Here is a 23215-nt window from a genome sequence, read left to right on the forward strand (position 1 = left end):
GGCCGTAAGAAGCTCTGGATGCTCTATATGAAACTACTCAACACACTTCAACAAATGAGTGCAGCTGCTCTGGGCCAATGTAACACTTAATGAGAGTTTTACTTTTTGTAATTTGTACCTTGAAAAAAATCATGTTCTGAACATCTGCTGAGACAAAATAAATCAGAACACTGACCGGAGAAGGGGGGACAAGACCTCTCCATTTCAACCAAAGCGGTAACAGGCAAATCTTGTCAAGATTACATTAAAGCTAAGGAAAGAAGATAAATATATTCTAAAGGAACAGAATCATAAACTCATAAAACATTCACACACAGACTTATGGGCACCACCAGCTAAGCACTAGAAATACTGAAGTGAATAAAAATACTGTCCTTCCCTTGACATGTTCACCATCTAATATTAGAGACAGACATGAAAACAAATAACTATATGTCTTCAATAATTTTAATTGTACTTGTTTTTTACCCCCTGTAACAGAGACTGCTAGCTGAGCATAATTTCATTCTTGCCTTCTTCCTTAAGAAAAGAACAGCTGAGGTTTAGAAAGTGTCCGGCCTCTCAGAAAAAAGACGACATTTGCCAGCCTCCCTCATAGTTGGTTTGGTCACATGACTAAGCTCTGGTCATGGGATACAGTGTTTCAACTTCTGGAAACTGAATCCTGAAAAGAGGAGCCCCTTCTCCCCTTAGCCTTCCTGTTAGCCTGCAGACAAATGTATCGTCTGAAGGCGGAGCACGAGATGGATCACAGGATGACATGGGAACAGCGGCCACACAGAACGGAGTAACCAAATCTTTGACTGTGGCTAAAGAACCAGACCAAGAATTTACTGGTTCACAATTCAGCACTAACAGCCATTGTACACAAATATCTCTAAATTATTTTGAAATGTGGCAAAATACTTAAAATACATTCATGGGAAATTCCCTGGCGGTCCAGTGGTTAGGACTCCATGCTTTCACTGAGGTGGCCCGGGTTCAATCCCTGGTCGGGGAACTAAGAGCCCACAAGCCGTGTGACGTGGCCAAAAACAAAACAAAAAATAAATAAATAAAATAAAGGACTGTCCAAATAAATAAATAAAATACATTCATGAGCAGAGTGATATCCAAAACAATGATTTAGGGAAAATATTCTAATTCTTTTAATAGGGAAAGCTAGGAAGGAACAGATGACCCTAGCAAGTGTATAAAAACACAGCACATAGAGCTCTTGGCAGAATGACTAAAATAGTTTGATCGGACAGCATAAACCATTACCCTTCCAGTGGGATTAAGAATCAAGTCCTAGAGGCAGATGACGTTAAGTCAGAACAACGTCCACAGCTGCCGCCCTGAAGAGACTTCACAGCCAAGGCAAGTTCCTAGCATGACGCTACCCCAAGGTGTCACAAGGAGGAAGAAAAGATCATGACTTCTGCAAACTGACTGGCATTTTCTGTGGGGGGCAGATTGATGGTGTCTAATGGCAGCACTCAGGCTCCCCCCTTTCTTTTCCACTTCGGTGTGGGTTTGATTGTAGGACTTCCTTAGCGAGGCTATGTGGCTGCTCCTCAACAAAAACACAGGGGCCGCTGATAATCAAATTTTCTGGAACACTATATAATTTATACAAGTAAAGCTGACCAGAATTCACACTATACTAAGTTCTCAGAATATACTCCATATTTTACTTCATACCAGAAAGATGATACAATGTCACAGCTTTACCTCCTCCTTTCCACACCATTAACTGTGGATAAAAAACAGAGCGCAAATGTGTCTGATCCATTCTCTGAGGTGAAGATTTACTACCTAAAGATGACGTAAAGTCTCCTGCTCTGCCTAGAGAACATTTCTCCAGTTTCAAACCCACAAACTGAGTCACTTGCAGAGGCCAAAGTCCTACAGTACACCAGGATTAGCTAGAAAGAACTGTAATGGCAATTCATTAAAAATCTTTAGAAGTCCAGACATACCCTTTAACTCAGCAATTCCACTTCTAAGGAAAGTGAGCAGATCTGAATAGATAACTATTCACCACTGTTGTTTATAGTGGAGAATATTTGGGAAGAACCTAAAATCCAACTATATATAGCTAGTTACATTATGGTATCTATCGACTAATGTGGGCATGTCTAATTTTTTGTGTCATGGATGCCTTTAGCAATCTCTACACCCAATCTCCACCAAAAAAAAAAAAGGTTTTAAATTCACAAAAACATGTATTGAAATACTTGTCACAATATGAGAAAAAAACTGCAATGTAATATATGTGCTTCTTTATCGACTCGTTAAATAAGAAGATTTACTAGGCTACTCCCCCAGTAACCTCCTATGTGATGAACATAAACATTATTTTCAGATGGTTTTCTCTACATGATGTCATATAAGAATATCTGTGATTTATATTGGTGTCACAGGTACTGCCAATATTACTATGGTTTATTACCTACCTTCAGAATTGAAATGAATGCTAAATGTCATTTAAAATGTAATAAATTAGTGGAAATAAAGATGCCATTTTTTACCCACCCAAGTTCACAGTTTCCTGAATTCTATTCACAGTCACCTAGGTTGACCATGGACCCAAGGTTAAGAATTCCAGTTTTAATGGCATACTAAGCAGCAGTAATGACTCTGATAATTCCTGGCATGGCAATAAATTCAAGACATGTTAAGTTAAAAAGCATTATTACAAAACAGCGAATAGCATAATCCTACACCTATTTACTAAGGCAAGTGACCATACAACAAAATATTAACAGTAATTTAGTGACTTTAATTTTTAACTTTTGCTTATCTGAATATTTCAATTTTCTTCCTTGAAAATGTATTATTTGTTCATCAAAAACAAAAGAAAAAAAATGCAGGAAAGAAAATATGGGGGAGAAATAAAAAGAAAGGCCTATAACCAAATATTATAAATGTGCTCATAGGACAAAGGCAAAAAGCAGCAGGTAAACTCTGGGGAGAAAACAAAATGGAGCACCTCTAATCATTACAGAAGTTGGGTAACAGAAATAATGCTGAAAAGGGAGTTGGAAATCCATATGTCAGTGTACCAGATGCCACAGCACTGAGAATCCTAGCAGCTGGGGGATAATAGAAATAAAACATATGACAAAACTGATGGTCTCTACAACAACTAGCCTCCACCAATCATGATCTGAATGCCAGGTGCAATTTTTAAAAAAGACTGCTCTCAAACACAACTTCAGACTTGCAAAAAAACCAGTGAAGGGACCTAACTACCATAATGAATGCTGCATAGTAAGAAAACCACAAGAAGGTTATACGTTTGGTTGTCTAACATTCTTGGATTTGATATGAACCAACACATAGTCCTTGTTGTCACTGACAGAACCCCAGTTTGTATGTACATTATTCACATTCCTCTCTGTTGTGTTTGGGGAAAAAAAAGACTTTTTAGCCTATTTTAAGGTTACTGATTTAATTTCATGTTATTTGGTTGCATGAAGTTGCCCTTAATCACTAAGGATTATCCAGATTGTTGCACAAGCTGATACAAGTCTAGGATCCTTTATCAAGGCAGTTATGTTCATCACTCTCCTGCCTTTACTCCACCATCACCACTCAGTTAAATATAAATTAGCATTTTTTAAAATGACCACTCAACATAATGCTTAAGGGATTTCCTCTCCGTGAGAGAACCCAGGAACCAATTCCTAGATACATAATGTTGGCATATTGAAGATGAACTTAAAATTGTTCTTCAGTTTTGAGGCCATGTGTAAAGTTTTTTTTTTTTAATATTTATTTATTTATTTATTTATTTATGGCTGTGTTGGGTCTTCATTTCTGTGCGCGGGCTTTCTCTAGTTGCGGCGAGCAGGGGCCACTCTTCATCGCGGTACGCGGGCCTCTCATTATCGCGGCCTCTCTTGTTGCGGAGCACAGGCTCCAGACGCGCAGGCTCGGTAATTGTGGCTCACGGGCCTAGTTGCTCCGCGGCATGTGGGATCTTCCCAGACCAGGGCTCGAACCCGTGTCCCCTGCATTGGAAGGCAGACTCGCAACCACTGCGCCACCAGGGAAGCCCGTAAAGTTTAATCATATTGTAAAATACCTATTCTGTATTAGAAATAGCTAGTTGACAGCTTACACTTCTCAAAACTCAGGTTGTTAACGTACACAAACTCAGTTTCTATATGTGAAGTTAGTGAGTCTTTTGTGTTACTCCAAAATAAAGGCAATGATTTATTTTTTCCCAATCTCAATACAATTTGAGCTAATCACCCAAGCTGGATACCTTACTTTTTTTTTTTAATTATTAGCACCTTTAATTATTATTTATTGATTGATTGATTTATTTGGCTGTGTTGGGTTTTCGCTTCCGTGCGAGGGCTTCCTCTAGCCGCGGCAAGCGGGGGCCCTCTTCATTGCGGTGCGCGGGCCTCTCACTATCGTGGCCTCTCTTGTGGAGCACAGGCTCCAGACGCGCAGGCTCAGTAGTTGTGGCTCATGGGCCCAGTTGCTCCGCGGCATGTGGGATCCTCCCAGACCAGGGCTCGAACCCGTGTCCCCTGCATTAGCAGGCAGATTCTCAACCATTGCACCACCAGGGAAGCCCTGGATACCTTACATTTTAAAGCTGGAATCAGCAGTAGCCCTATGGGAAGTAAGACAAAGCACTGACTTTTAAATATAGACATTTAAAATGATCTGTTGTTTTCTTTTGGAAGTAGAATTAGAATTGTTAATACTCATCCACAAACCATTATTATGTGTACAATATTGCTGCAATTGTGATCATAGAAAATTTTATTTATTTTTATGCCAGCTTATATTGTGAGAACACATTTAGTCAGTTTGGGTTTTATCAATCCTGTTATCCTTGTCCTTGGAACATCTTTCGCGTATTTGAGGTTTGCAGTTGAAAAGTCAACTGTAAAAAAAATCAAAAACAAAAAAATGTATTGTTTTTACAGAATAAATTTATTGGAATGTATACTGGGAGTAAGGTTTGAGGTTGTAAACGACTAATTTAGTGTAATTTGGCTTCATATATGTAACGTGAGGTATTAATGTAATTCATATGTTGAAGCAAAAATTGTTAACAGCAAAATAAATAAATAAATAAATAAATAAATAAATAATAAAAAAAGAGACTGCTCTCCATGATGCCAAATATCTATTTTTTGGATAGTTGCGGCAGATTTCGAAAGCATTCTCATTTATGAGCCTGAAAGCCCAGGGTTTTTCTCCCTCAAAATGCCTTCTAGCCAGTACAGAGAGCAAACTGGAAATCACGTCTCCACTGTCTAATTGGAAATGTGAGGTATAAAATCCCTTGTAAGGAAGAAGCATAATTTCCCCAAGTCTAAGTGCTGCTAGAGTTAATTCTCAAACACAAACTTGAAAACTTTAGGTGTGAATAGTGGTAATTAAACACTGCTTTTCAGTTAAACTGTTCTTGACAATATAAAAATACAAGATATCAGGTGAGACTTTTTTGTGACATTTTCTTTCCCTCTACTAAAGAGAAAAAATTATAATTATACAAAGAATTAACATTCCCTCAATCAATTTGGTAACTGTACAGTACCTATGTTCTATAATACCAGCACCAATGGGATGTTCAGGACAAGTAAAGTCTAAGAGCTAAACACCAGCTAATAATAATAATGCCCGGCTTCAGAGCGAACAGTTATGCATAGCTTTACAAATTAAAATATTAATAATGAGAATAATGAAAAGCAACATACTGAAATAATATTAAAAATTATATTATAAACTCAATCCATTTCTCCTTTTTAAAAGGAATTTATAGCCACAACCAAATGCCCCCCAAAACTGTATTTTTATTACATCTCTACTGATCAGTCTAAAGTGAGACTAGCACACCATCTGTCAAGCATCAACATCCACCCAGCACACAAAGAAAGCCAGAACAATGTCTACAGCCTTCAGAGAGAACATAAAACAACCCTATCTTTGCCTTTTACAGTTCAGTTTACACATTTTACACATTACACTGATTATCACACTGGACATCACTGAAAAGGCATTCCCTGCAAAGGCAGATGAATAAGGAAATTTAGGGATATGTGAGAAAATAAATTTAGAGGTTAAATGAGTGAACAAACGTGTAATATCTTTCATATGTAACATACATATGCTGCCTAATTGGCTTGAGTATGTATTTAATAGTGAAATAATGAAAAAGATTTAAAGGTACTGGATATTTAATGCAAACATAATGATAAAGAGTCACTGTGTATGAACTTAATAGACTGGTAAAGTGAAAGTTTATCCATTTCCACGCATTTTAAACACTAACCTAAAAGAACCAGGTGGGACTTCCCTGGTGGCACAGTGGTTAACAATCCACCTGCCAACACAGGGGACACGGGTTCAATCCCTGGTCCAGGAAGATCCCACATGCCGCCGAGCAACTAAGCCCGTATGCCACAGGTACTGAGCCTGCGCTCTGGGGCCTGTGAGCCACAACTACTGAAGCCCATGCGCCCCAGAGCCCATCCACAAGAAGAGAAGCCACTGCGATGAGAAGCCCACGCACCGCAACGAAGACCCAACGCAGCCAATAAATGAATGGATGAATGAATGAATGAACCAGGTAACTTCCTGATCTTACCCCATCTATTTTATGGTACTTAAAATCCATTACGGGGGCTTCCCTGGTGGCGCAGTGGTTAAGAATCTGCCTGCCAATGCAGGGGACACGGGTTCGAGCCCTGGTCTGGAAGATCCCACATGCCACGGAGCAACTAAGCCCGTGCGCCACAACTACTGAAGCCCACGCGCCTAGAGCCCGTGCTCCACAACAAGAGAAGCCACCGCAATGAGAAGCCCACGCACTGCAACAAAGAGTAGCTCTGGCTCGCCGCAACTAAAAAAAGCCTGTGCACAGCAACGAAGACCCAACGTAGCCAAAAATTAAATAAATAAATTTATATATTAAAAAAAAAGCCATTACGAAGTGTATACTAACACAAGCGTATGAAGGAGTAGAAAAGCCTGTATTTTTACGTTTTCTAGTATTTAGGGTATTCAGTTACCCCCAAATCAAAACTCAGGCACACAGGTATCTATTCTGCGGTATTTAAACGTTTTGAAAAAGGAAAAGAAATCACTCTTATGCACATACATTTTAAAGTAATTCACCAAACAATATATTGCCCCATCTTTAAATCCACAGACATTATTTTTAGTTGTGGAAAGTCTGGTTTTCTCAGCTGGTGAAGCTGTCAGAATAAATAGAAGGCAATATCTGGAAAGATGACAAACACATGGGTCAAAGTCAAATACAAGCCAATCTCTGTCAAGAACAGAGCCAAATTCCTGCATTTCAATTTAAACGATGTTATCCAACCCAAATACCACCATGCCACTTCAAATCAAAATTGTTTCCTTTTAAAAAGAGCGTTTTACAAAACTGATAGAGTATAACAGATTAAACAACTCTTTCAGCAATTTCCTCAGCTACTACAAAGCAAGGCTTCAATATATAATTATAATAAAGGGAACATTTAACAATTAATGGAGCCAGCAAAACCTAAACCTCCAGAGCTTAAGAGTTCAAACACTTGCTCACTAAGCAAAAGGGCAGAGGATTCTAACATAACTGCAGGAAATATCAGTCCAATTAGACTCCAGGTAAATATAAATCTTGTTCCGGTGTGATTGGGACTCCCTTCATCCCAGTCCACTGGGCTGATTTTAGTATCCAGCTTGGAGATTCAAACAAAAGAACCCCCGCCTCCCCCTGATCTCTCCCCACGCTGCTGTGTTATCCAGTTGCTCTAGTTCCATAGGAACAGAAGTCTCCGGAAGGCTGTTAGCTTGCTTTACAACCGACCAATGACCAAGACGACTCCCCAAGACGTATCACACAGCTGTTAGGTTATAACACCTCTGAAGATAGTCATGATTTGTGCTAGTTTATAATGATGACATCTTAACTAATTCACATTCTTTTCTCATTCAGTTTCTATTCAGATTCTTTATAGAGGATACGTACATACACTCTTTCAAAAAGAAAACAGAAATAAACAGAGTTTCAAAGTGTCACCATCCCAGCAAATAACTTATTTATAAGGTATCATTCTATGCCTCGTAGAGCTTGATAGGAAGCAGAAAAAGTTAAAATTTAATACCTAAATGGTTTCAACAATATAGACAAGTAAAAAATATGTTTTAATTTAACTGGATAAATCAAAGTAAAAAAAATTTTTAATGCAGCATAAAATAGTAGGTGATGAAAGAATTTTAAGGATTACAGAAACAGGCAGAACTAGAAGTTCAGGCAGGAAACCCACAGAGCAAAGATCGGCACTATGGCCTGTAGGTCAAATCTGACCCATGACCTGTTTTTGTAAGGCCCACAAGTACAGAATGGTTTTTACATTTTCTTAATGGTTGGAGGAAAAAAAGAATATTTTTTGACATGTGAAAATCACATGAAATTCAAATTTCACTGTCCATAAGTAAAGTTTTATTGGAACACAGCCACCTCACTCACTTATATCTTATCTGTCACTGCTTTCACGCCACAAGTGCAGAGCTGTGCAGTTTCAACAGAGACTGTATGGCCTACAGCGAAGCTGGAAATATTTACTCTCTGGCCCTTTACAGAGAGAGTTTGCTGACCACTGCTCTAGAAATCCTAAGTAAGTCAAGTAGCTCAGCTGAAAATGTGAAATTACACCATAGAAGACTACCTCGTAAAAGGGTTTTTATTCATTAATGACACATATGCTCAGAAACCTTCTGCTATGAAATGCTCAAGAATTTTTCCAGTGGTTAATATCAAGCATACTGAGCTGAAGATTACAAAATACACCTTTCAGCCAGTGCCTACGAGGATAACAAAGTGCCTCTAATACTGCATCTCCAAGTTCCTTGTCACATTCTCCATCTGGGCTGAAAACTCAACTCATTTTATGAATCTAGATCAAGGATGGAAATATTCCCACATCTGCACCCAAGAACAACACTGTCAGCTGATCAGAGCACTCCTTCCAAACGGACTACATTCAGCCTCGTTCACCTGGAAGAGGAGATGAAATCCACCTGCCATCTAATGTCGAGGTCATCTCTTCTACTCTTCTCACCTAGTTTGGACTTCTTTACCATTCATTTTTTTATCATTTTTCTTGTACCTTTTCTTGGGTGAAAACCATGCTGGGAACTCGACATAGAGGACAACAGTGAACTCAAAGTGGAACAGGTATGCTTGCTCTCTGCAACCTGTGAACAGGGCACTAACAGGCCAAGTGACATACCACCAATTAAAAAAAAAAAAGAAAAGAAAAGAAAACTGGGCTTTTAAGTCTCTTTATCAAAATAGTGATAAGGGGTTCTTGATAAATCCTGCTCCCTTTTTCAACCTCATATAATGCTTTCAATGAACTAGAAAGATGCAGGTTCTACTGAGACCAAAACAACGGGGGGGGGGGGGGGGGAGGAGGGTGCGCGTTGTGTTTACCATGATACTCAGAGAGGGTCTTAAGGAGCAATAACTAAAGTTGGTAACCAATTCCACCAAAAGGAAAGCTCTCTATCAACTATGGCAAACTGAAACCAACAGCAAGAGGCAAGCCCAATTCAGACTCAGACACACAAATATACAGAACTGGGACCGCATCGTGACTGACCCCCGCAAATGGAGTCCTGAACGGCCAGAACTCATGTTCAGCAGGAGCTACATTAACGTCAGAGCACAGGTCGTTGAGAGCAGAGTAATGTCCCCTCTCAAAATAACCTTCGCCAGGAATTCCGTGTGGTTTCCACGCTTCATTGAGATATTTTTTTGAGCATTTGAACAGGCAAAGCAGCTTCCTAGGAGAAGTTTTTGCCTGAGCCCACTCCTGTGTCACAGGATAAGTTCATGAGCTGTTGTCATCACTAGGCAGGCAAACATTCCACTGAACGTTTCAAATACCCATAAGGATTACACAGTCCTAAGAAAATAGAACACGAGATCCTAAGAGGGTCAAAGCCCTTCATCTTTGGAGAGGAAGCACGTGTATCTTAGGGTCCCATTCTGTTCAACAGCCTTTCCAGCCAAAAGTGAAACTTTTTTAATTAAAAAAAAAAACAAAAAACAGGCAGCCAACCATAAAAGAGTTTCAGACTTTTATGAATAGTCAAAGAATTAGATAATGTGAGGTCAGAAGCCATCTCTCTTTAGAGTTCTGAAGATGGAGGCTTAGTGACTATAAATATCTCCCATTAGTAGATACATAGCTTTTCAACCTAGGAGGATTAAAAATTAAGTAACCCCAATTTGGTGGTAATTACCTCCTTAAATTGACACATCTTCTATCCCTGAGAGCATTCAGAATTAAAGAAAGACTTGAGAGAATCAAAAGTATATTAACATTTTGGGGGTTAATAAGAAATCAGGATTTGATATTTTTATTCTTTTTATAGTTAAAAGACTGTGGCTTACAACAATATTCTGTAATTCCAATTTTTCAAAGTAACACTACCTAGGAGCATACTATATGCCTGGCCTCTCTAAAGAAGCCCTGTGTGTATGCATGTGTACTCGTGTAAAGCCCCTGGGGCGGGTACTCTGATCCCCATTTCCCTAGTGAAGAAACAAAGGCACAGAGGTTGTCCCTTGCAACTACCCACCTCCCCCGTGTGTGACACTGATTCAGACGGGCGGTCAAGACTGAAACCTAAGTGAGCTTACGCACAGCACTGAAATATTTAAGGCACTTCATTCACAGGTTCACTTCATTCATAGGTATGATTTACTTCGTTTATGAGAAGCATTAAGTACTTTGAGAAGGTTTGTGTTAAAAGATCCCTTAACAATAGAAACCTCATATTAAATTTATTTTACTTAATAAGCAAGCCTAAATGTTGAAGATATTACTTTAAAAACAAGACCAATCACAATTCAAAAATCCCTTAAAAGTGATTGTTAAAATTTATTTAATTTATAAAGGTATAAGATTTGTAAGCTGAACTTTTAAGAAGTAGTGCCATGTATTCTAATTTATAACTTTAACAAACTGAATACCAATTTTTAAAACCAAAGGAAGCTTTCTGGATAGTCTTTTCTACATACAAATTTCAGCCTGAGGACCCTTCTCAAGGAAGTCCTTACATCAGCCACTCTGTACATGTGTTTACTGCCCAACTCCTAAAGGCAGCACAGCTGAGACAATGCTATTCACGAGAGGCCGCCCAAGAAACACAGGGTGAACACGCAAGTGTGGAGTCCCCACCCCTGCCTATGCTGATAAACATCTGCGGAAAAAATAACAAAGTGCCTAGAATGTCCTAGACACTTTTCTAGGTAACTGGGGTACATCAGTGAGCTAAAAGGAAAAAGATCCCTGTCCTTCTGGAGTGGAACAGCAAGGAAAAGACACAAGAGAAATGGGAATGGCGGCACTGAAACCCGGCGTGAAACGTCAAGGGGTAAAGGGACTGTGAGAAGGGGTGAGACCACAGATCAGAGGTCCTTGGGGGCTGCGGGGTGTCCAGAGGATTTCTGGATGCAGGCTAAAAGTGGGATCCAGGAAACAGGTGAATAGATTACCAGAAAGCTAGATCTCTGAGTTTGAGGATTAATTGTTCATAAAAATGCCTTCAAAGGATTACTATTTATCCATAACATATACCTGCCATTATCAAGGGTGATTTTCAAATGGCCACATATAGAACATTTCTGTTTCTTTTGGAATATATAGGTTAAGAATACATTGTGGCTCACTGTTTCTCATGTAGACACTTCTGCTGTAACACAATATATATGTTGTTGGGAAAACCTCATGTTATGCAAAAAATGTTTACTAAAAATAAAATACAGGGTAAGGGGTAGCTTACCTAAAACTACTGCAACTCTAAAATCAGATTACCGGGTTTTTTTTAATATAAATTTATTTATCTATTTATTTGGCTGCGTTGGGTCTTCGTTTCTGTGTGGGCCTTCTCTGGTTGCGGTGAGCAGGGGCTACTCTCGGTTGCGGTGCGCGGGCTTCTCATTGCGGTGGCTTCTCTTGCTGTGGAGCACGGGCTCTAGGTGTGCAGGCTTCAGTAGTTGTGGCATGCGGGCTCTAGAGCACAGGCTCAGTAGTTGTGGTGCACGGGCTTAGTTGCTCTGCGGCATGTGGCATCTTCCCGGACCAGGGCTCAAACCCATGTCCCCTGCGTTGGCAGGTGGATGCTTAACCACTGCGCCACTAGGAAAGTCCCCCCCCGCCTTTTTTTTTTTAAACCAGTAAGTATAACCTCAAGAAATAACACAGCCTAGCCCAAGCAGGCATACAGAGGTGCTGAAGGCTGCCTTAGGGAATATTTAAAATACATAAAAACAGCAGATGCTGCCTCGAAGGTACCGAAACAGTGCAGATTAACACGGGGCTTCTGTAAAGGCGAGCAACAGCAGGCACGTAAGGTGGGGTGCACCTCTCTGGATAAGGAGCCCCAGGACAGGTGCTCATGTTTTCATGTCACTTTAAAGAGAGATGAAAGGGCTCTCGTTGGTGCAACAGCCAAATTGAAGGTTTAAATTCTCATCTACTTTTTCCTTTTCTGCTAAACTATAAGCCTATATTATACCATATAATTGCACACTATAATTCCACTTCCTCAATTCACACACCTCTTGCCTAGAAAAGCTGCATATGAACCAGCACAAGTCACACGTTCCACTGACATCGTTCCTCTATTTACCTAGCACATGCATAGCAAAACAAACTATTTATAAATATCCATATGTCGTTAGAAGTTCTCCTTGAATCTGGTGACACAGTGAGAGTCTCCTGATAAAGTGGTACACAGGGAACACATGCCGTTCTCCTGGCCATCTCTCATCTACTTCCCCCACCAAACAGCTCCCGAATTCCACTGAGGGGAATTACTGTAGCTCCACCATGTGCAGTTTTAGGGGGAGCAATAAATCAAGATCTGTCTTTTTTGATACAAGACACAGACATGCAATTCAAGCTTCACCAACCAAATTTACTCTTCTGAGACTGTGACTGGAGCTGAGTGACAGCAAGACAGGAAAATGCTGAAGGACGCCTATTCCAGTGGTAGCACCCAGATGGAATGGTCAGTAGTTTCTGCTGACCCAGAATCGGAACTTCCCTTGATCAGGCAGGTTTCCACCCATTCTGTGTGTTATTCTACCAACAAATTATTTTTGTGTGTGCTGTGGCCAATGTTCCCCAGCTTGCATTAAAAAAACTTGAATGAATACAATATGCTCACATTTATTAGTCACATAAACCATGTATCTCCCTTTCAGTTGCTGGGGTAAGGTTTCAACAGTAGCCTAAATATTCTACAACAGAATATTTACCTCACCCCACTCAGCATACTTCCCGTAACTGTTATGCATTTACCTTTTTAACAATTCTTTATATGTGTCTAGCAAGTGAGAGAGAAACAATTTTCAGAAGCAGGCAAGATGTAACTAGGAGTAGGAGAAAGAAGAAGAGCCAAGTAATTATTTCATTTGCATTTTCTAAGAAATGAGCCTATCCCTTCTTTATCTTTCACCGTAAGTGTGTTTATTATTTTTATTATCTTCGGTAGTTTTTGCAAATGTCCATCCATTCTTGGCTTTAACCAATTCTCCCAGGCCTGTGCGGTCTTACAAACTAGCTGTGTGGCCTCTCTGTCCCCATATGTACTACAGGGAAACAATGACTGATTTGTGTAGAGACTTTGGGGACTAGAAACAACACGTGTAAAGCAAGCCCAGTACTGGAAACGAGCAGGTGTTTTTAAAAACGGTTAGTTATCCATGATTACAGCTCCCTCTCTCCCTCACATCTGTCTATTTGCACCCAAGTTCACAGTTCCTTTTGCAATCAGGCACTTTAGAAGATCCAAATCTTTCCCAGTTGACTGGTCACAATTTAATTCTACAGCCACCTCTATTCCTCCTGAACTACATATGCTGCATTTTACATCAAAATCTCAAGCCATGGGGGATTCCCTGGTGGCGCAGGGGTTAAGAATCCGCCTGCCAACACAGGGGACACGGGTTCGAGCCCTGGTCCGGGAAGATCCCACATGCTGCGGAGCAACTAGGCCCATGTGCCACGACTGAGCCTGTGCTCTAGAGCCCGTGCTCTGCAACAAGAGAAGCCACCGCAATGAGAAGCCTGAGCACCGCAACCGAGAGTAGCCCCCGCTCGCCGCAACTAGAGAAAGCCCGCGCACAGCAACAAAGACCCAACACAGCCATAAATAAATAAATAAATAAATAAATAAATAAATAAATAAAATTAAAACACACACACACACACACACACACACACACACACACACACACGCAGCAACTCTAGCCATGAAAGAGTATCTTCCTTTTCTCCCTTTTTTGGATCTGCCTAAATTCCACTCTGCTGTAAATAAGTGACAGGTATGCTGGGATGCTGGTCCTCTCAACCCTCAAGGCAATGTGCTCATTTTATATTTGTGCGTTAACTTGAAAAAGACCGGGAAGCGCTGGTCTACATTAGTGATTCTAAAATTTTAATGTGTATTTAAATTACCTTTTGAAAACAAAAATTCTGACTCAGTAGGTCTGAGGTGGAACCTGAGACTGTGCATTTCTAACCAACTCTCATGGGACGCCCACCTGTGGCCAACCCCAGGCGCTCTGGCAAGCGTCTAGAGGACATGTCTCACTGTACTTAAGGACACTTTCCTTATGAAATAGAAAAAGATATGGTTAACTTAGTCTCAAAACTCTACCACCTTCCATTCTTTTGGTTAGAATAATTTTAGAAGTTCCTCTTGTTTCTTCTACCCTCATAAAGTAGTAACTTTTTATGTGCTAAAATTTTTTCTTTTACATATATTTAGAATTTGAATAATTTCCTAATAAACACTTAAAAGGCAATCATTTCTTGAGGCTTGGGAAAAGTTGAAATAAAATTTCAAAACAGAAAAAATAAAAATTAATGCAATCCACAACTAAAAGTACACATTATAGTGATTAAAAGTAAGAAATACATTTTCACAACTATTCCAAGGACACACAACTAAGAGAGCTGAAGTGGTCATTAAACCTTGGGTCACTCAAACCTGAGTCCACGTAGCAACAAAGCTCTTCCTGCCTGTTACGGGTTGAACTGCATCTCCCCAAAATTCATACATTCAAGTCCTAACCCTCAGTGCCTCAAAATGTGTCCTTCCTTGGAAAACCAATCACTGCAGACGTAACTAGTTAGAATGAGGTAGGGCCCTACTCCAATGACTGATGTCTGTATAAAAAGGAGAAATTTGGTGAGACACAAAAACAGGCACACAAAGAGAATGCCATGTGAAGTCTGCAGTTATGCTAGCACAAGTCCAGGAACTATCAGAAGCTAGGAGAGGCCTGGAATAGACAGATTCTTCCCTTGCACCTTCAGCAGGAGCATGACCCTACCGAGGCCTTGATCTCGAGCTTGTAGCCTACAAAACTGTGAGACAACGGATTTCTGTTGTTTAAGCTACTCAGTCTGTGGTACTTTATTATGACAGCCCTTGCAAACTCATGCACTGCCTCACTGTGCTTCTTCCCAGATTAAAGAAAATCTGAAGATGACTGTGGGACAGGCAATCATATCCCAGTCTGGTGTGCCACGTGAAGATTTTGGACTTTGTCCTACTAGCAAATGGGATCCACGGAAAGGCTCTAAGGAGGTTAATATTAGGTTTATGAAGTGCAAACGAACTTGTAGACAAGTCGAACCACTATCATCCCTAAAGGTTCCTTTATGCCAGAACTCATGTTTCTTGTTACACAAAAAATATTCTCACAGTCATCAGAAAAACTCATGCCCCCTCCCAAATAAGAATGCCTCAAGAAGACACCTTCACTTTCATGTCACTTCTACCTAAAATTCTTCTACATATAAAAGACATGGATAGAAAGCTGCAGATCAAATGAGCTTTTATTTTCTCCTAAAATGTATGTCCTGGAACACCAAAAGCCAGAGTTTTGTTCACCTTTATTTTAGAAAGGAAATGTTTATCTGTGTGATTGCAGTAGATAAGCTTTCAATTATTCAGAAAATCAAGACTCTGAAACCAAATTCAGCCTCTTAACTGGTCAAAGACCAACCCCTCAGTGAAGAATCAGCAGCTAAATGTTAGGACAGACCATTTGTTAAAATGCTGGTAACTCCCTTCCCTCCTTAAATAGAAACTTGAACCAAAGGGAGACTATACAGTTTTTAAAGTTTCACGTTTTAACTTTCCTTTTTCTTTTTAAGTAAATTTTTCATTGAAGTATAACACACATACAGCAAAGTGCAAAGCATGATAAATTCTCACAAAGTGAACAAATCCATGTAACCAGCACTATCACCACAAAACAGAACGTGACCAGACCCGAAAGTCCCCTTCAAGCTCTGTTCCAGACACCAGTGTCCCATCAGTGTAACTGCTATCCTGACTTCAAAACACCAAAGAATAGTTTTACCTGTTTTTTAACTTTATATAAAAGGAATCATACAGTATTATACTCTTTTGTGTCCACTCAATATTATGCTTTGATTAACAGTCTCCTTTTAACTTCAATAGTCCATGGGGTGTGTGTGTGTAATTTTAATTCAAACTAGATCCCCAGGTTTCATTTTGTTTAGATTTTTCCAGCTTAGATTCCATTTCCATCAAAAGGAATTAACATCTCAATGTTCAATATAAAATCAATTCTAGTTTCTAGGTCCTTTCCCTTATCAGTTCAAGCCCCCAGTTCCAAACAATAAGGAAAATTTGCAAATAAAAGGGGGAAATGTTTTACTTCACCTAAGATTTCATAAACCACAAACTTAAAAGTTCTTAGTCTTTTATAAGTAAAGTTTATCTTCATGAAAAATTTCACTCTTTGTTTATGAAAGCAGAAGAACCAGAGATATAACAAACTTGAAAATTCTGAGTCTTGGATTTTTTTCCTCCTCTCTTGTATGTGATGGAGATTTCTTTTATTCTACGAATATGTCTAGGGTAAATGGGAGAATCAAAAATTATCAGCTGAAATGACAGAATACAAAAAACAGAGAACCAGCTTAATATGCACATTTTAAAGAACACTTTCCTTATCGAAATAGCAAGCAAAAGTGACCTGCCAAAATGAAATAATATCTCCCAATGATTTGAATTTAATTTTTTGACTCTTTTACCTGATCAAGAATAAAGGAATCACAGTATCTAACTGAAAATAGTGAATATCCTATTGGTGGGAATGTAAATTGGAAAGCAGCATGGGAGTTTCTCCAAAAATTAAAAATATGACTACCATTTGATCCAGCAATTCCACCTCTGGGTATATATCTGAAGGAAATAAAATCGCTATCTGGAAGAGATATCTGCACCCCTAGGTTCACTGTAGCATTATTTACAATAGCCAAGACCCAGAAGCAATCTAAGGGTCCACTGATGGATGAAGGAATAAAGAAAATGCACAGGTATACAACAGAACATTATTCAGCCACTAAAAAAAAAGAAGGAAATCCTGCCGTTTGCAACAACATGGATGAACCCTGAGGGTATCATGCTAAGTGAAAAAGTCAGACAGAGAAATACTGTATGATCTCACTTAGATGTGGGATCTAAGAAAACCAAACTCAGAAACAGAGAACAGATTAGTGGTTGCCACAGGTGTGGAGGTGGGGGATAGGGGTAAGGGAAATGGGTGAAGGCAGTCAAAGGGTACAAACTTCCAATTATAAGATGAATAAGTGCTGGGGATGTAATGTACAGCACGGTGATTATAGTCAAGAATACCGCCGTGTATATTTGAAAGTTGCTAAGAGAATAGATTTTAAAAGTTCACACCACGCACACTCACACACACACACAAAACTGTAATTATGGGTCGTAATGGATGTATTAATTAACCTCATTGTGGTATAATCATTTTGTATTATATACATATATAAAATAACTATGTTATACATCTTAAGTTTAATGTCATGTGTCAATTATATCTCAATAAAGCTAGGGAAAAGAAGAAAAAAGCAGAAAAATTTATATGCCACCCACAGCAAACTTTAGAAATCAATACTCTATGCTAAAGAGGCCCATAAGGGAAATCTGGCTGCACACAGCTGTGTAATGAATCAATTTGTTACCGTGACAGTCATCTCAAAAGTAGAGTAACGGTTGATAGACAACAAAGAAGTCAGATTAGACACAGATGCAAGATATAAACAGAGCTCCACAAGGTTTTTGTTTTGGTTTTTATTTTATAACAAGTCTGTTAAATCATCCATTGGGAAATAAATGATTCAAGATGGACTTCCAGAAGCATTATTCTAACTTTGACATCATTTATCAGTCAATATATTTTTGAAAAAAATTTTCAGAAACTTATTTATTCAACAAATACTGGGAGTTCCCTGGTGGTCCAGTGGTTAGGACTTGGCGCTTTCACTGCCATGGGCCCGGGTTCAATCCCTGGTCGGGGAACTAAGATCCCGCAAGCCAAGCGGCGAGGCCAAAAACAAAACTAACAAACAAACGCATGCACACAAATATTATGGAATACACACTATGTATACACTGTTGTAGATTCCAGGAATTCAGTGATAAGCAAAAACAGAGTTGCTGCCTTTATGGAAGAGAGAGACAGCTATTAATCCTAAAATAGTAACAGAAATAAATAGAAAATTATTACTGTTGTAAGTGCTAGAAGAAAAGATACATAATGCCAGGACAGTATCTATTAAGGAAATCTGGAAAACGTGGGAGGGGAAAGGCAATGACACTGGAATGGGAGAAATGAAGAAAGGATAGCAGTTAAGTAAGTATGTCTGTGTGTGTGTTGGGGATGGGGGTGGGGGTCACTAACCTGAGGCAACAGCGGGTGCAAAGACCCCGAGGCAGGAGGTAACATGGGCACTGCAACTAAAAGTCCATTATGCTGAGCTTCTAAGGGCAAAATAAAGGTAACTCCAGAGATGATGAGCAGGAACAAAAGAGAACTGGTTGTAACTAGGCATGAGGCTAAACCTTAGCTAGTGACAAATTCTAAATACCCGATTTCTCAGTAAAACCTCATTCTTCTCAGACCAAATAATCTGAACATAGGCCTGTCCCCCTAGGACAAGGAAGTATAGTTATATAATAGTCTATTTTTATCCTCACGGTATCACTCACTGCTAGGCTCATTCTTAATGACATTTTGGGGGGTATTTATAATTTATACTTAATTTGAGTATTAAAACCAACTCAGAAAAGGAAAAAGAAAAAAATTAATTTGTGATCTACATCCTAAAGAAACAAATGAGAATAATAATACACTGAAGAAATCCCTTATGATGCCCCATAAAGTCCCTACTGAAACACTTAAGATACAACTAACCACAGAGAATCTCTGCAACTGGGTGAGGATAATGGTTTTTCATCACTAACAGAAGATGTTACTGTAGTACTTTGCACCAAGAAAGAGAAAGACCAAAAAGAAAGACGAAGGAAAGAAAAGAATCAAGTCCCAGCTGGGATTCTGACCACAGTACCCTACTTCTGATTCTTCAGTTTAGACAAACCTAAAGAATAGGCACTATCTTAAAAGCCTCCATTGAGAAAGAAGCTATTTGGAGAAGTCATTTAGCTTCGAATGCATAACCGCAAAAGAAATGAAACCACTGAGGTGGTCAGAAACAGTCTCCTTACCAAAGAGTAAGACTCTTACTCCTACTTACTCTTACAGACTGGCAGGACCAGGCAGGATGCAAAGCCCAGGCCTCAGCTGTCAGCCACCCAAGCACAAGGGGCACCTCCCAGGAAGTAGTTATGCTCTGAGCGCCAAAGAAAACTTTCATAGCCATTTTTGGTTGTCATACATCCCTTATAACATATTTAGCTTCCAGAGAGGCTGTATCTTTTTCACATTTCACAAAGGTCCTCAGATTTACTGAAACAATGTCTGCCTCCCTGAGTACACAGTTCTTCCCAAAAACAAGAACCTGCTGTTTTGAAAATAAGCCATTAGCAACCTTCCCCCACAGAGTCTTCTAAACACCAAGCAGGAAGGATTTCCTTTCATCCTGTAGAATATGCAGTATGAATGGGCAACAGTTCTCAAACCAGTTTTCTCAAAAATGGTTTTTCTTAGGGAGATACTCAGCAGAAACAGGATGCCACAGGCCCATATATGGGAAAAACGGCAGATTTTTTTTTTCTCAACGCTAAAGAGGTTTCCTTCACTGCAGGACTTCTCAGAGTCATTAATTATGACTCTCTCACATGAGGGACAGTACGTGCAGCATTTCCCACATGTTCTGACTACACATATTTTGAGGAAGCATCCCCACTGACACAGTAGTAACATTCCACTGAGAAAGGCTGGCATTTAGTACTGCACAAGGCAGCCAGACTTTTGACAGTGATCCAAAAGATCATAGTATAGGTACCACACTGAATTGTTATGTATCAAGAGAAAAGGCTAACAAATAAGATCTTTCCTTATTTTTAAGTTATCATCTTGTAATCTATATCTAAAGGAGTTAACCTATTCTGTTCCTTTCTCATGATCTAGAACTACACAGGTTCATAGCAAGCAATCTGTGGTAAGTCTTCAGTGGCTAAGAAAATCTGACTATCCGACATCTAAGTCTGAATCAAAGATCCTGATAGTACTGTAACCCACACATCACCAAATCTCTATAGCAGAGCTCCAACTTCCCCCAAACCTCAACTTTGATAATTTTATATCGCAAAAATATCTTCTCAGTTAATCATTAACCAAAACATAGTTGCGAATACAAGCTTATCTGTGTAATTTCTAATATTGATTATTTTTTGACATTCAAAACTAATTCCTTTGTGAGGAAAAAATCCGATACTTCATGTGAAGTTGAGCACAGTTACAGTACTCCTCAGCAAAACAACTGTACCAGGTTAATGATATAATCTCTTTAATCTCCTGTTCCTGGAAAAATATCAAGCTGAGAGGCTTTTCATCTGTTAATTACATCTCATGAAATTCACATCATTCCTCAGCACTGTAAGTAATTCAAACAAAATGATTTTAGCTAGTTTTACTGACTTCTGTAAGAAAAGGACCTTAATACACACAATACGTCATATGGAAAAGGAAGGCTCTGCTGGTGTTCAAAAGGTTCCGAATCACTTCTTTCCCTGAATCTCATCTGAAAGCTGGGTCTGTCTGTCTGTCTCTCTCTCTGAACAACTGCTATAATAACCTCAATATACTGAGTGAACACAGTACCTTTCCTGGAAAACAGAGCAGGCTAGTTGGCTTCATCTATTATCACTGATTAGAGACCCTGAAGATCAATACTTTGGAAAAGGAGGTCATCAGGAGGAATAAACCTTAGTCTGAAGGCCATTAAAAACGCCTTCCAGTTTCTGGTCACTCCTGTAGCCAACGTAAAATGTCCTGTTCCCAAGAATTTTAAGGTTTACTTGTCCCACTGTGTACTCCATTCTGCAGGGTCTCGACACAGCCTAATCTGTGTTGAAGACAAAAGGCAAGGAGGAAGTGGAAAGAGGAAAGCTACTGGGCAGGTGGTGAAGAGCGAGAAAGAGCAGTAGGAGGAGACAAGGAAAGAACGATGGGCACCCCGGCCGGGACAGGAGGCGAGCACAGGCGGGCACAGTGAAGGACGAGCAGGCCCGGCTGACCGAAGCTGGCAGCTGTTTACTACCTGGAGTTTTCCTGCCCCAAACCACTACCCACTCTTCTGGGTTCCACGCCTGCCTGTATCCACGTGCTGACATTGTTTCTCTACCACAAACACTGTAAAGACCCAAAGGCGCCTCACCTCCTGGTCTGTAGACGACATCGTCCTCCGTGATGTAAGACGTTATCTCCCCAGTGTCTGTCCTTTCGTAACGAGATTTCTTTTTCGGGGGCTTCTTCTTGCTCTTCTTCGTGGACTCCTCCGTGGTGGCACTATTGTTGTCATTGTCCTCATCTTCGCTGTGATCGCTCTCAGCGTAATTTTTGGCTCCTCCTTCCAAGGTACAGCTCCTGCGTGGCCTTGAATTCTCACTCTCTCTCGCCTTGTCTCTCTTCTCTCTCTCTCGGTCCCGATCTCGGTCCCGGTCCTTCTCTTTCTCTTTGTCTTTGTCTTTATCAGCTGTCATGATTCGCCACGTGCCTTCTTCTGTCCTCTCACGGCTGGGCCTCCGTGAAAGGTAGACAGTAAGCCTGGGCTTCAGTCTTCTGAATTTCTCACTCAATTCCAGGGAAAATCCGACCACTCCAACAACCCCAACGTTTCAAAAATGCTAGGAGAGGAAAGAGAGAGCGAAATTGATTTTCCTTTAACATTTTCTCATATTTCCTTCCTAAAATAACGTTCTGTTAAATGACTCACTTACTCATGCTTTAGCAACTAAAACTTCTCACCGGCAATAGGAAAAAAGGTAGGACAAGTGATATCAAATTTAAATATAAACAGTTTTTGGCCTCAATTAGCATATGGTTTGGGATTTTCGATCACACCAATAATGAAAAATGTCTGAATGCGTAAGGGTAAACTATGCTTTCTGTATACAAATTGTTCTCTCTAACTTTTAAAGGAAAAAGTAAAGTGTACCCTAGTAAACATATAATGGGTACAAGTATACAAAAAGGGGCTTCATAACCCGTAACATTAATTTAAAAGGGAAAGAACCTGTAGTTAAAATTATTTCCACCTGCAAAATAAAAAGTAATTTGGATAGCCTTGGAAAATGTCTCAGGATGTCTCACAGTGCATTATCTTCTGAAGACTCTTTCTAGCCACTTCTCCAAATTTCCAGAGCTCCTCTCAAGAATAAACATAAGAGCTGACTCAAATAAAAGTGACAACCTCAAAGCAAGATTCCTTTGCCTTCAATTACAATTTTTTACATCTTCCAACTCTACTTACTATTCTAATTATTTTCCAGGAAAAATGGTTTCTCGAAAGATGTATTATCTCTGTCTTAAGGAAATATAACAGCTTCCAAAAACAACCTTTCATCTTTAGGGAATATTAGGTGGTTTATACATTCTTCCAAATTTCCACTGTTAATGGTTTCCCTAATAAATTTCTCCCCAGAACTAAACCCCAAAAGGAAAGTCTGAAGGTTTTAAGAATGTATAACGAGAAGCGTAAACCCCAAGCTCCAACCCAATTCTTATAAAAAATTTTAAATAAAATTTTTATTTTATTTACATGTCAGTTTTGGAACAGTCATAATAACCAGTAATTTATCTTTTGCAATCTTTTATCATCCTTCCCAATATCTCATTTTTTCAACAATCTGTACCAAACATTATCTATGT

At 39.5% G+C, this 23215-nt stretch overlaps 1 protein-coding gene across 4 annotated transcripts in view; it reads right to left on the reverse strand.

Annotated features, from left to right (window-relative positions):
• RERE (arginine-glutamic acid dipeptide repeats) overlaps positions 1-23215 on the reverse strand; it is a 419003-nt gene that overhangs the window by 238986 nt on the left and 156802 nt on the right. For all 4 annotated transcript variants that reach the window (XM_057531191.1, XM_057531176.1, XM_057531184.1 and 1 more), the window contains exon 2: positions 21723-22191. In XM_057531191.1, coding sequence (XP_057387174.1) covers positions 21723-22047 — 325 coding nt within the window. In that variant the 5' untranslated portion in view covers positions 22048-22191. The remainder of the gene's footprint in view (positions 1-21722; positions 22192-23215) is intronic.

Source organism: Balaenoptera acutorostrata, chromosome 1 (assembly GCF_949987535.1).
Source record: "Balaenoptera acutorostrata chromosome 1, mBalAcu1.1, whole genome shotgun sequence".
Classification (NCBI taxonomy): domain Eukaryota; kingdom Metazoa; phylum Chordata; class Mammalia; order Artiodactyla; family Balaenopteridae; genus Balaenoptera; species Balaenoptera acutorostrata.